The following is a 15,557-nucleotide window of genomic DNA, read 5'->3' on the forward strand; positions in this document are numbered from 1 at the left end:
TCACCGTTGTGATACCAATTTGCTGAGGTAGCCTACTATTAGTGTGATGTCATCACCCCCCCCCCCCATCTCTCTCTCTCTCACTCACACACACACACACACACACACACACACACACACACACACACACACACACACACACACACACACACACACACACACACACACACACACACACACACACACACACACACACACACACACACACACTACACACATGCCCCTTGTAAAGGTTATTAGACCCAATTCCTGAACCCTGAGCATGCAGCCAGCTGAATTCTGCTATAATGGCAACCTTTAGCCTCATCAACCATATGGGTTTGTGCCAGTGCCACTGCCACCATAAGTTGGGGGAGAGAGAGGGCCGTTCTTCTTTAGGGTCTGACTGGGAGGGAGCAGATCCTTATGGCTCTGGGAGGGAGTAAGGCCTGCTTGCCCGTATCTGGGCCTACAGATCCTACAGATAGGTAAAATCTTTGATTATCCATTTTTTTTAAAAAGGGAAAATAAAGAAATAATTATATATCAAGCTTGTAGCTACTATTACATGGTAAATTATTGCATTGGTGCATTTGTGATTTAATTTTGTCCTGCACCATGACCCAAGTTACGGGCTATTTGGTTCACTGTATTCTTACAAAAGTGAATTCACAATTAGCCTAAAGATGGTCTTATGGATTTCATTTGATATGCTCATTCACAGTTAAAGTGAGAAAATCACAGAATAAGGATAATATACTCCACCTTGTAATGTTTTAATTTGTACAGCAGGGGGCAGAGAAGCATCAATTTGTTTTCCACAGTATACACCTCACACCTCACTAGGAATGGCGTTTGTGGTAACAATAATCTATCTTTTAAAATAATTTTGCAGAGAATTGTTCCACTTTATTTCACTATGTACAGTATATGTACATGACAGCATTGTGGAATGGTCTGTAATCAAAATGTCTTCTTTTTACCTTACCAAAAATCCAACCTAGCCTTTTACTTTGTAGTAGACCTGTTCACCTCTCATATTCATTTGTAGTGGTATGCAACAAAGTAATTTCAATATCTCACAGTATTTTAAAAACATACAATGAAACAACAAATGAGTAGTTTTTCTCGTGAACCTGTAGACACAAAATATGGGCTACAGCAAAATCATTGTTAATTTATCCATTTGTAAGTCTGTCTGAGAGTACAAATATAACCAAATGGTTGCAACATCCAGCTATGTACATATTGTTTGGGCATAGATCCTCCATGACTTGTACTTGAGTGCTCTTTTTGTTGTAAAATGGATATTCTTAACCATGTCTCCACCATTTTGGGCTGATGTTTATCTTGCAGACAGCAAGAGTGACTGGTGGCTTGTGAGTCAGCTTTGTCACTCAGATTCAAGGACTGTAGACAACCCAAATGCCTCTTGCTTCAAGACTTGGCCTAAGGGTATTGTGTGAAATTCTGGATGCTGTTGCGAGGGCGTTTGGGGCAGTGGTAGCAGGGAGAAAGTGCTTGAGGGTTGACCTTTCAGGGGTGAAAGGTTTCAGACATCACCTCTCTGGACCCTTTCAGACAGATAAATGGTGAATGAGGCAGTGGACACCAGACAGTAAATACAAAGAGAAATCCTTTTAAATAACAATCAGGATTTGACTGTGTAGTATTGTCTCGAAAGTTGTGAGACTGTCTGCAGCAGGTTAAATAGAAATGTGACATTAAGCCTGAGGTGAAATACTGTATGTATTGCTTTATCAAATGCTGTACATTAAAAAAAATAAGCAGCTAGGGAAAAAAATATTTTTCTCTCTCATTATGATTGAAAGGAGAAATGCTGTGAAGCATGAGAGATCACTTTTGCAGAGCAATCATGGAGAAATGGAGACTGAATTATGGAAGTCAATATTTGCCAGAAGCTGAAAGGAGAGCATCTCTAAAGTAGACCTGGCAACAGGAAAAAATATCTCCTCTGTAGTTTAATCCAAGTGTGTGTGTGTGTGTGTGTGTGTGTGTGTGTGTGTGTGTGTGTGTGTGTGTGTGTGTGTGTGTGTGTGTGTGTGTGTGTGTGTGTGTGTGTGTGTGTGTGTGTGTGTGTGTGCGCGCGTGCGCGTGTGCGTGTGCGTGTTTGAAACCTTTGCTACCCCTTTGCTTAATTTATACTTTGTCATACGCCACTCTCACCAAAAATAACTGCTTTTCAAGAGAAAATAGTGTTGCGGTCGTGCAACGCAGTATATAAATTAGTTTCCATTCACACATGCACATCTGGAAAACACAACACAGAGAAGTTGTGAGGTGAGCAAATCATAAGAAAGCTTCACTTTCCTCTCAGAGGACATGGAGACCCTTTTCATTTGTTTGTTTTTTCCACAGATTCTGTACTGACATCAGCTAACAATTTATATAGTTACTGATCTTTCATATTCTTAGGAACAAGAGTCTTGTTTCACAAGAACCTCATTTTTAATAAAAAGTTATTTAAAATGCTTTACAATAAATATAAAGGATATTTTTCTAATCGGACTGTTTACATGGCTTTACCATAGCACCAATGAATGATGCCAAGAACATAAATAAACCTATGAAAGACAATAATTCTCAATGGATTACAACGCATTCTACATACAAGATAAATTACTGGTGTTTTCTAGTGCATGTTATAATGAATGTTAGCTTATACAATTGTTTTGAAGTTGTTTTATCTGCATTTTACACCTACTGTAGGTTACTGTATACTGTACTTTCTATTTGTTAAAATAGTCTATATAGTCTATATGGAAGAATTGCATTTCATTTATGGACACACAATTCACAATATAATTTTGCTAAAAGAAAAAGGTGCATCATATATCAGATCATTTCATAAAAGGAAATTTGAGATAGCATGAGGCATGACCAATTGGAAGAACCAGCCTACTAAGAAAATACCATCACAATGCGTAAATAAAGAGGGAATGTGATTGTAATTTTCAAAGTAACTTCGCTCAATAAATATTTCTATTCTCTGTTCATTCCTTAATTCAACAAGGAATGTACGGTAGGTTGAATTTCACGTATGTGCAAATGTACAGTGACAATTTACCCTAACAACCACCAGGTGAATCCTTGAACCATCCATGCAGCAAAGCATCCATAGTACGGTGTTAAACCACTTACGCCCGACTTTATACTTAAGATATTTTAAAATAGCAGATACAAGCTCACAACGCCTCGAGATGCAACACATTGTGAGCTTGTAAAGAGCTTGAATTTTTTGAATATATTATTTTGAATTTCTCACCTATAATGGCATGCCCAAAACAGGCATGTCAGGGTGAAAGTGGTTAAGATAATTCATAGGATGTGTAGATGTGCAGGACTCTAATCAGCTCCATCATGTAATAGACCATGCGTTTGTCTGGTCTAGATGGGTGAAACACGTGGTTTTGATTGTTCAACTGATCACACATCAGAACAGTCACAAGACGGTCTCCACCTCCTTTAGAGACAAACCGCTGCCTGGATCTTCTGTTCCTAGGGATTGTGTTGGATACCCTGTCCCTTCTTGGCCCCCAGGGGCCCCTCCATGGCTTCCCTCAGTGGCCCTGGCTAACGCCCCAGTCCCAACAGCATTAGCAGGTCTCCTCAGAGGCAGCTCCTGTTGAGGAGCAGGACTCTCCGTATCACTGGGCACATAGCCTGGCAGGTTGGTGAGGGGATGGAGGGAGGTGAGGCGTGGCGGCCTGACCCCTCCCCCGCCACAGCTTGGACTTCCTGCACCCATCACACCTCCGTTGAGGGACAGCCCTTTGGGATTTGTGGCGGAGAGGCTGATGCTGTGGGTGGTAGTGTGTGACATCATGCCCCCATAGTAACAACTGCCTCCGCCCCCACTGCTGGTCATCCTGGCTTTTTGTTTGAGGTCCAGTGCTAGGCTCCGCCTTAGCCAATACTTCTTTACTTCTGCCTTCACCTGAGAACGGGAATGGAAGAAAAAGGTAGCGGGTTAAGTCATTTTCTGACCAGAAGCAGGAAAAACAAAATAATCTGATGTTGTTAGCTAAATTAAGAATTAGGCAATACATACTTCTCCATTGAAGAAGCAGTAGATACATGCAACAACGAAACCCTGGAAATGTAAAGAAGAGAATTAAAAGTAAACAAATACATCCATTCATGCACTTTATATGCTTTCATGATGACCATGAAATCCTCATTCAGGGTTTGGGAAGGCGTGTGGGCGTGTTGTGTCTTACCTGGGAGGAGTTGAAGAACATATCACAGTGCATCTGCACCTGCCAGAGCAGCCCAGTGACCTCTGTGTATGGCAGAGCCATGAACACCATGTAGTGGACTCCAAACAACGGCATGAGAACCAGCGTGGATTTGAGCAGCTTCCTGTAGATAATGAACCCAGTGGAACATACACTTTAAAGCAGTGTGTATACTTTGCCGTACAACAGTGTCGTGTGACAAAAATAACAGATCTATACGTTGTGAGCTTGTACATCTGCTATTTTAGAGCACCTTAAAAACCTTAAAAACATTATTCTAGGCCCCAATCCATCAATTTGTACACTTTTACAGTGTAGGTAGGCAAAAAGAGCAATCACCTGTACTGCTGTCGAGGGTCCAGTTCACCACTGTTGGTTCGCCACAGTTTGGAGGCCAAAGCTCGTATTATGTTAAGGAAGAGGAAGAAATTCACCTGCCGGGGGGAAAATAACAAGCGTCAAATAATCACGTCTGAAGAAAATACATAAAATGTGAGCTTCTCAAATATCTTTCAACAGTTTAATCATCGCCTTACAACAATGGAAGCCAAAATGGGAACTTGATAGATCCACTTAAGATTTCCTGCACTGATGTCCCAGCATCTGCAAATAGAGAAAAGAGTAGTCAGGAGTATATTTGTGTATAAGTGGTCTTTGTGTAAACGTTAGCTTATACACTGCTGTGTAAGACTGAGCACACATGACTGGATTTCATGACTCACTGTGTGTCAGCCAGTGATGCTCGTGCACTGACCCAGATGGACACAAACACAGCAGGTACGCCTGGTGACGAGAGGAATGATGAGGTTGTATTAGGTTGAGAAATTAAAGGAAAATGGGTTATGCTTCAACCTGTCCACTTAAGCACAATTGGCGTCCCTATTGGGGGATGTCATTCACACAAATAGTCCAGGCCTATATTCTTAATTTATATACATTGAATTCCAGTGTTCCGCAGCGATAATAGCAGATTGGCCATGCATAATGGTATCAGGCTTAACAGAACCTCACACCAAACTGTTTGTGCAACAGACATTAATATGTGTTATTGATGTGGATTTGAAATCCTTTTTTCTTTTCTTTTTTATCTCAAAAAGCCTAAGAGAAATTTCTACTTTGAGGGATAGTCTCTGGACAACCTTTGGATGTCCCAAATTTCTCACAGTTATACACAATGAGGTGAGCATACACACAACAAGGTGAGAACATGCAGGTAGCATTGCTCAGGCCAGCAGTTCTCACCCCAGCCGATGATACTGAGGACCCACAGGAGGGACTTCTTGTGAGATAGGAAGGCCATGAAGACTAAGCTGTAAAGGTACAGTCCTTCCACAAGGATCCAGAAATGATTGGTAGCGAGTGAGTAGAGGAAGAGAGTAACAGCAACTTTACAGCCAACCTGATTATAAAAAACAAAAACAATAACGGTGTTACTGTAAAACAAAGTCTGATATGGACATTTCTTATATCTTTTTGACTTTTCACTAAATTATGTGTTGATATACAGTTATGTGGATATAATGATATCATTTGCCTACGCCACTTGTTCTTAAGTGGAGTCCGGGGACCTCCAGGGGTCCTTGAGAGCATTCCAGTGGGTCCCCAGGAAAACGAGGAACAGTTTTCTTTTTAAATGATCCCTAGCTAATAAGCCAAACATGCCATAATGCATTATAATTGCCCTCTATAACTAAAATGTAAAATTAAAAACCCCTTAAATATTTTAATTATTAAAAAATGGTTAATCTTTTACTAAAGGTTGATGATGTAATTTGTCCAGCCCTGTATATGGAATGTTATTAGCATGTCCTAATAAAAAACAACTTAATACTTCCTACGGTTAATATGAACGTCAAAACAATATTTCCAAAAAGTTTTATTAGCATATGCATTCCATGCATTCCATAAGGCTGAACCACACATGGACAAATTACATCATCAACCTGCGACTTTGAAGGTATTGAAGGTGTTTTTAATTTTAGTTATAGAGGGCAATTATAATGTACTAAGGAACATTTGGCTTATTTGCCAGGGATGCTTTTATGATATTTTGTTTTGTTGACTTTTTCTGCCTTTATTGATAGTATACAGTAGACTGACAGGAAATGGGGAGAGAGAGATCGGGAGTGACACGGAGCAAAGGTCGTTGGGATCTAATGCAGCCTAGGTGCCCGGATCACCACGCCAGCCGTCCGGGCCAAAACGAGGAACAGTTTAAACACTTAAGCTCTATTTTATTTTTCGCCTATTCCAAAATAGGCTATCTATATTCTACAGGCTCACAACGTGTCATGATGCAATGCATTGTGAGCTTGCAGATCTGCTATATTTTTTTTCAATGTTGGCAAATGTTGCTGGCACGCATTTTTTTCAAATTTGGGGGTCCTTGACATGAAAAATTTTGAGAACCACTGGTCTATATTAACACTTATCCTAAAGTAAAAAAAAACAAACAACAACAATGCCAACACTAGCCTTGCATAAACAGATTCCAGTACTTTACCATGTGTAGCTCTGTCTTGTTGCTGTCATCACTCATGGAGTGGAGCACAGCGTCCTTCACGAAGATGCTGACCGCACGAAACATGAAGGAGATGAAGAGGTTTATGTGGATGTAGACACGTGTGCAGTGGAGACGTCTGCCAGATGTGATGTGTGTGTGTGTGTGTGTGTGTGTGTGTGTGTGTGTGTGTGTGTGTGTGTGTGTGTGTGTGTGTGTGTGTGTGTGTGTGTGTTTGTATGTGTTTGCAGAAGTGTGCAGAGAAAAGAGAGGGTAAGAATTCACAGTCAACCTCAGCGCCCTGGAGACATCGTCCTTTTGATCCCACCAACCTAACAGTGGTGGAAGAAGTACTCAGATTTGTTTACTTAAGGAAAAGTACCAATACCTCAATGTAGAAATACTCTGTTACAAGTAGAAGTCCTGTATTCAAAATGTTACTTGAGTAAAGGTTTAAAAAATATATACTGCCATCAAAATAAAGTTACAGTATGCAAACGTAAAATGTATCATTATGCCGTATACAGTAGCCTATTTCATAATCATATTATTGGATTGTAATTAGTAATACATTAATATGTTCATCACTTTAATGTTGCAGCTGGTGACGGCTGATTGTAATTCCTTTATGTGCTGCTGGATAGTGTAACCTATAATAATGCATCATCATTTATTATACTTTATTTTTTGTATCAATAATCTAAATCTACAATTATGTGCCTCTGAGGTGTAGTGGAATAGAAGTATAACGTAGAAAATAAATAGAAATACTCAAGTAGCCTAAAGTAAAAGTAACTCCGAATTGTACTTAAGTGCAGCACTTGAGTAAATGTACTTTACTTAGTTATTTTTCCACCACTGCAACCTAAATCAAGCAATACTCCATCACCAGCCACGAAAACAGGTCTGAACTACACATGATGAACCACAGTAACTAACACTGTGACCCTGCAGCAGACTAAAGCACAGTCTACAAAGTACCAGACAAGCTTGATCCCAGCAGAGATAACCATGGACAGACCAGCCTCAGGCTATATAAGAGGCTCACCGTGTCCACGTGTGCATCATGCGCGCACCGATACCCATTGAGGTGCAGCCTCAAGGCGAGCAGGTCAGGACTCCTGCTATGGGATCTACATACATAAGACACACGGACAGGACCTATTCTGGGAATAGTACCAATCTTAATACTGGTGCACAATTTAGATGCATTTGTTGTAAAAGATTGTCTATGATTATGGAGTCATGACTAGTCAGCTACTTAATTCAACTCAAGGACATTTGGTGTGTACTACTGAAAGGTTTTGGGCAATTTGTCTGAAAGTCTAAACTCTCATTGTTTGCATTAAGCTACTGGAATTCCCAGTATTATTTAGAAATGTTTTTTAATTCACCCGCCTCAATAAAAGACCCTGCCTATGACATTTCTTACCTGAAATAGCAGAGGATGGAGACTGCGACCAATAGGGACACGAGAGAAATGGAGTAGCCAATGGTGTACATCAGATGGAGCCGTTCAAACACCTTCTGAAACAAAACAGAAACATGCTTAGAGAGACTGTGTGTGTGTGTGTGTGTGTGTGTGTGTGTGTGTGTGTGTGTGTGTGTGTGTGTGTGTGTGTGTGTGTGTGTGTGTGTGTGTGTGTGTGTGTGTGTGTGTGTGTGTGTGTGTGTGTGTGTGTGTGTGTGTGTGTGTGTGGAGTCAGTGTTTGTTCCAGAGCACTGATGAATTCCACAAAGTAATGAGACCAAAAGCCATAACATGTCTGGTCAGCACAGCAACACTACACAAACACAAAGGTTCAACAGTGGTTCAACAACCTACTTGTCAGGAAACATCAGTTTCTTGTTGTTCATTGCAGCTACCTGAACACAACTCATGTTCCAATTATTTGATTCCGTATCTCAATGATGAAAGCTTTCTTCTGCACATGAAAGGCTTAAGGCCCATTCATACATGTAATATTTCACAGCAGTCATTATATTACTATACTGTACATAGATCATGCATTGCCCTTACCCTTATGCGTACATTTTTACGCTCATCACTCTTCAGTATTGTATGGAAATAACCCCTTTCCTAATTCCTACAGTAACATGCACCTGAGAAAAACACTGCAGCCTGGTGCATTATGAGGGTATTTTGCACCCATTTCTCCCATTCTTGAAGGGTTTGCTGACACTTGCAAACACTAAAACACACACACACACACACACACACACACACACACACACACACACACACACACACACACACACACACACACACACACACACACACACACACACACACACACACACACACACACACACACACACACACACACACACACACACACACACACACACTGAAGACAGATGACCATACCTCCTCTTGGGTCCTCTGGTTTGAGGTCAGGTAGGTGGTACACTCTGTATAGTTAGCCCAAGTGCGGTTGATGCTGGCCACCTTCTCCCAGTTCCCTGATGCATCACACTGACGGTAGGCCTGGCCTGGTCCATATGAATCATTATAGTTGAGTTACGTTTAGTTTAGTTTAGTTTAGTTTCGTTTAATCAAGTCAAACCTTTATTTGCATTGCACATTTCATGCACAGGGATACTTGAAGCTCAACTCCACCCCGACAAAAAGAAAAGGCATAAAATGTTTTGAAAAATTTGGAAAGAATGAACGCGGTAGTAATAATAAAACACATGAGAAACAAAGGATTAAGCGATGGAATATGGCATCACAGGTAGAGCGGAGTTCAATATTATCAGTGAGTTAGTCAATGTATCTCCCCTAGACGGTCATCTAAGCCTGTATCAACAATAAGACAGGGATTGTGTTAAATTCCAGAACAAAGCAACTGTTGAGTGGATGTATCATACGTACGAGTACAATTTGAGATTATGCAAAGAATCATGAGCGCTGTACTGTGTGTACCTCTGTGGTTGAAGTCATAGATGTACACTGGACACAGCACTGAGACCACCTGATTGGCTTTGCTCCGTGGCCAGCAGATAAGGCCGTCCCATTCCGGTTCGCACTCGCCTCCTGCCCAAGCAAGAGAATGTTTAGCTTTAGTTACAGTACGTATGTTACACAGCAGTTAAATTGACATTCCTGATTGCAGTGTACCTAAGCAGCTTGTGTCAAGATTCTGTTCTTGTTACATCTTACGAGTACACAAGACTACATTTCTTTAGTTTTGGTTCCTCAACATTGTCGCAGCAATAACAACAATAAGAAAGAGACAATAATGAAAATAATACAAAATTGCGACTATAGTATAAGACTAAATTAAGGTATGTACATTAGTCATAGCACTTCTAAATATTATCCATCTGTGTTCAGTATGTGCATGTTGCACAGAATGTGTGTATAAATATCCCTTTTACTATATGTAAATATTATACTCAAATTGTATAATTTTAGCTTGTCTTTGGGTCTGAAGTAGCTACACAGTAAAGTCCTTGGTGTTATTTTAACTCTGAGAGTGTAAAAAGGATGCACCTGGGTCCATTTTTACACTCAGAGTTAAATAACTGTATCAATGTAACTTGTGTACCATATCTAAAGTCAAAACATGTATAATGGTCAGAGTCTCCATTGGCTACCTCCATTGTGTTGTGTTCACGCATGTACACATTCATGGCAATATATCATGCCTGGGTTATTTTTGTATGCTGTTAACTGTGTTTAATACAACGTGTTTTCTTCCACCTCCTCCAATGCCCCAGAGACAGCAACTATCAAGACCGGCTGTCATCAGCATTTCCTTCATAGTCTCAATGATAAATGCCCTGGCATTGTGAACGCCTCAATTCAACACCTTGCGATAACAGGGGTACTCCTCAACAGGATATTGGACAGATTTGTTATCTGATCCATAATAAATCTGATGAAAAATGCTATTTGTGCTCTGATTCTACATTTGTACAGACACTTGTAGTCCTGACCTGTCTGTTTTCTTGTGCTGCCACCGGAGTTGCACCAGATAAATAATACTGCAAGCCCAATAACTTGGATCTTAAAAAGTCTCAGTTGACTGGGCCTGGAGGCTAGGTCCGCAGGTCGGCTGTTGTGAAACAGCAGTAACAAGCCGGTCCAAACTAATGCAACTCCTTGCAACATGCAAGTACTTTGCAACTCTACTTGCAACCATCTTCCTCAATGGCAGTTTGCAAGGAGTTGCAATGTTGCGGTCTGGCCTTATTTACACGCTGTTGAGTGGAAACCCTGTATGTCCATAAACGGTTACTTTAGTGTTACAAAAAAGTTAAAGTTAAAACGCGGAGATAGGAGGTTTCTGACGCATGTATAGACGCAAGTAGTTGCATGTTGCAAGGAGTTGCCCGATGCTATGACACCTACATGTACAGTATTATAAGAAGCTCCTCAGTGTTCACAGACCACAGTTTGAACAACAAGACACTTTTCTGGCTGACCTCTCTTCAACACTTTGAAACAGATGGATCTGTCTGGTGATAATGGTTCTTTCTGGGAAGACAATGATGATGATGATGATGATGATGATGATGAAGACGATGATATATGGGTAAACTATAAAGTTGAAACATTCCTCTGGATCCTGTCCCTCGTCATCTACAGCCTGGTCTTGGTGCTCGGCGTGTTGGGGAACGCAGTCGTCATCTGGGTGACGGGCTTCAAAATGAAGAAAACCGTCAACACCGTTTGGTACCTCAACCTCGCTGTGGCCAACTTCCTCGTTACAGCGTTCCTGCTCCTGACCATCACATACACAGCTATGGACGAATACTGGCCTTTTGGCAATTTCATGTGCAAAATGGACGGTACTGTTGAACATGACATGTATGCCAGCATCTACACCCTGATGGTCATCAGTGTTGACAGATGTGTATGTGTGGTGTGTCCAGTGTGGGCCCAGAACCACCGCAGTGTCAGAAAGGCGTCTTGGGTGAGTCTGGGTGTCTGGGTGCTGGGCTTGGCTTCATCTTTAGGGAAGCAATCCAATCAGATCCAATCCAATTGGAATCCACAATTATTATGCCCCGCTACCTCTTTTGCGACTACAACATTGACCTCCCCATGATTATCACTCACTCCCTCATGGGATTCGTGGTCCCTTTCATTGTCATCGTCTCCTGCTATTCTGTCATCATCTACCGGCTCAGGAATAATCGCTCTCTGGCCGTCCAATCAGGTCGCCCCCTCAAAAGCATAGCAACTGTTATCACCGCATTTTTCCTGTGCTGGGCTCCCTTTCATATCATGCATCAGATTGATTTTGTGAAAGGTTTGGGAAAGGTTTCAATTCCGATCAGAGCCCCTTTGGCTTCCATTATGAAATTAAAAGTTACATATTTTTATGTAAGGATGTAGCTTGCTTACTGGTGTTATCGTGACTTACAAGGACTAAGCAGGAGTCAGTTGGAGTTCAGTGTCTTGACAGCTTCATTTGAAAGGATACATGATATATTGACATGATATATTGACTGTTATATGACATTGCCATAGGCTGTTACCATTGTGAACAGAGACCAGAACATACTACCTTTTAGTTGGGCCATCTGTGCCCGGATACTCCTCACACACTTTTCCCGAGCCCCGATCAGAAGGTATTCCTGTTCGTCTCTTGTGATGACATCATCAGCGTCTATCTGTAGATGGCAATCGACAAGGCTCAATGGCAACATCAAATAAAATACTGATTTAGAACGGACATAATAAACAAGAAATACAAGTGTTTTATGTACAATAAATTGTTGTACAAAAAATGTTGTAGCAGTATGTGCAGTAGTGAGAGTCAGAGAACTCTTTAAAATGTGCACCATGACAGAAAAATGTAATGTTTCAGAGGCTTGGCATTGGTTCATGGTACAATGAGGACTCATCTTTTATCTTTCACATCTACATTTCGATCGAATTCCACTTTGTCGCCCAAAATGCCCCCAAATGTTTGCAATTTTAAAAGCTTCATCTATAGCTGTTTCTTTCTCTTGATTCAATATAAAATTCAGATTCAAAATAAGATTTCGACATTAGACAACAAATGTCTTTTTGTAAAAAACTTCATAGCTCCTCTATTGTTATTTAAGAGATTAAAGGTGATCTAATTGCAGCCTTGCTAAACTCCCTCTCCCACAGGGGTGATTTGTCAACCACAACTCACTCCCAACGATCTGATGTGCTGCCTCCAGGTGTTGTGAAATAGTTGTATGGGGGTGCGGTATGTGGCGATGCCCCGCCAACCCTGTTTTCCAGTGGCGGGGCTGCTGCTGGCCGCATCGGGGCCCTTGTCTGTCGGGACCCCAGGCTTGTGGGTGAGAGCGAGCCCCACACAAGTAGCTTTGTGTTCCTGGGTACATTTCACAACCGCACAACAAAACTAGCAGCGATTCAGCTAGCCACCTCGCACGAAGATGGCTGGCCAGAGAGAGGAAAAAGAGGGAGCGAGATCACAGGGCGTGAAAGGAAGAAAGGAATACAGCAAAATGAAAGGAAGAAAAAGAGAGAGGATATGGGACAGTCTAGATACTGTAACTAAGTCAACTTCACAGATGGGAATTTTGTGTGCATAATATTATTTTTTTCACAAATTTGTGTACATACATTTTAAAGGGCTCCTGGGGGTCGCCTCCGCTAAAGGAAACCAGTCAGTGTCACTGAATAAACCTGATCCCTCCAGGAACAACTCATACATCTGGATACCACGTGAACCCTAGTGTCCCTATTCTGGGGTGAGCATTCGCCGGAAATAGCAGATCTGCAAGCTCACAGATCTACAAGCTGTGACGCGTTTTGAGCTTGTAGATCAGCTATTTTCGGTGAAGATATTTAGTGTAGAGCGAAAACAGGAGGGGGCATATAATATAGAGCCGTGGGGGACCCCGGTCAACTAAGGTTACAGGGTTTTTTAGGTGATTAACACATTCTTTGCATTACCCAAAACTATAAACTGGCAATGGATGAGTAGCATTTCAAATAATGCAGCACCCGAAGTCAGCTGCCACATTTATCACAGCTATCATCATCTCCTAGTGTGGTGGAGGAGGCCTCCAGCCAAAACCGTTGAAGACACCTCAGCTGCCAATTTGTGTCGCTTGGCTGGAAATCTGTTATTTACGGCAGTTATTAACCCTGCAAATCTGTGATTTATGGATGAGTGATAAGTGTTAGGCTTAACATGAATTAGGCTTAAGGGTTTATTGTTGTGTGGTGGACTGTGGACACATACTTGCAGTGCTCTGCGCGTGTTTTGTTGTTTTGTGTGCGTGCGTGCGTGCGTGCGTGGATATGGACCATCCATCGCCATCCATTTTCATGTGTTTTCTTTTTTTTTCCTTTTTCGCTGACAGACACAAACAAAACAATTACTGTTGGACATCTCCTGGTCATTGCGTTTTAATTAGGTTTGTTTGGTGCAGGGTGATTTTCAGGTTGACTGAGCAGCAGGTTGTAATTCTTCCCGAGGTCAACCCTGAGGATCGATTTTGGAGAGATGGAGAGTTTGAACACAGAGATTTGACGGCGGCCAGTGGGGTCACATTTTAGCAGTTTAAGGGGTTAAAAGGTGCAAACCAATCCATTTTTCTGAAGTTAGCAAGACCTCAGGGGGATTTCTGATTGTGGAAACTGAGGCGTGTTGGCAGTACAACAGCTGTCAAGACAAGTCAGGACATAGGGAGAACTTTTTGTGGTAATGGAACCAATGGTCAACAGGAATGTATTTTTCTGAATAAACTCACAGTCATGAAAGAATTATGGTTTAATTTTCAAAGTCAGAAATCTTTAAGAGATTTTATTAAAAAGACAAAAGAGCTATCGGCATTACAACCTGCCACTCTCTTATAAATGGATGTATTTCAGTGAGCCATTTATTTTGTCAGCTACTGGCATTTATTTGATGCTTCTCTTGATGTATCTACTGTATTAATGTACAGTATGTTATTTAAAGTCGGAGCTACAGTATGTATGCATGGCCATAGTTGACAGATTCGACAGCACAGCAGAATAGAGATCAACTTCACATCATCAGGCTGAGATAAAAATAAACTTGCAGCATCCTTTTTGAGTTAACATTGTGGGTTCATTGTTGGCTTGCTGCCTGACACACAAGATAAATGTGTCTGCACACTCGACAGTGTGAACCGTCAAAGAGAAAGTCCCATATGCATGAGATTTTCTATATTTGGCCTGGTGTTTAGTGGTATGGAAATATTGCGTCTGGCCAAGGTACACTTCCACTACTGTCTGCATTCAACATGAACACTAAAATTTTAAATTGCATTCTAAACTGTGCACATGGCACCGGATAGAAAATCTAAACCATGCTTCAAATATATTTTCCATGGTTAAAATAAAATAAAAAATGTATGGTTCCCCATAATAACGCACTTGATTGAAGCTCAATCAGCACAAATGTCAAACAATACATCTCAAATTGTATGGGAACAAGAAACGATCATTGTCAGACTGTTAAACATAATTTGTTTACAGGTGATAGAGAATACCTGCTTTTATATATAGATATCAATGCTATTGAATATTAAATAATTAGTGAAGCTCTAAAACAAACTAAACATAATATTAAAGTAAAGATAAAATGCATATGACATGATTTATTTTTCAAAATTTGGTCAACAAACCAATAAAGACAACAATATAGAAACCCCTTTGGGCGATACGAGATGAGGAAGAAAAATCCCAACATTCACCATCCAATTAATACATTAATACATCAATTCATACATTAATCAAATACACTGAATGAAGTTGATGTACTTACCAATGCTGTTACTGTCACCAGGACATGGAAGAGAACCAGGGTGCTCATTCCACCTACTGACAACAT

At 41.0% G+C, this 15,557-nt stretch overlaps 1 protein-coding gene across 1 annotated transcript; it reads right to left on the minus strand.

Annotated features, from left to right (window-relative positions):
• Positions 1-3,442: 3,442 nt before the first annotated feature.
• On the minus strand, positions 3,443-15,557 carry pth3r (parathyroid hormone 3 receptor; the record flags this gene model as incomplete). Its single annotated transcript, XM_084078231.1, has 13 exons — positions 3,443-3,937; positions 4,052-4,093; positions 4,221-4,362; positions 4,578-4,672; positions 4,775-4,841; positions 4,961-5,021; positions 5,481-5,637; positions 6,742-6,877; positions 8,171-8,265; positions 9,107-9,231; positions 9,665-9,775; positions 12,258-12,363; positions 15,492-15,557. 13 exons carry the CDS (start codon positions 15,555-15,557, stop codon positions 3,443-3,445), a joined length of 1,698 nt encoding a protein of 565 aa, XP_083934357.1.

This window comes from Gymnoscopelus microlampas (genome assembly GCF_963454915.1).
Source record: "Gymnoscopelus microlampas genome assembly, chromosome: 14".
NCBI classification, from domain to species: Eukaryota; Metazoa; Chordata; class Actinopteri; order Myctophiformes; family Myctophidae; genus Gymnoscopelus; species Gymnoscopelus microlampas.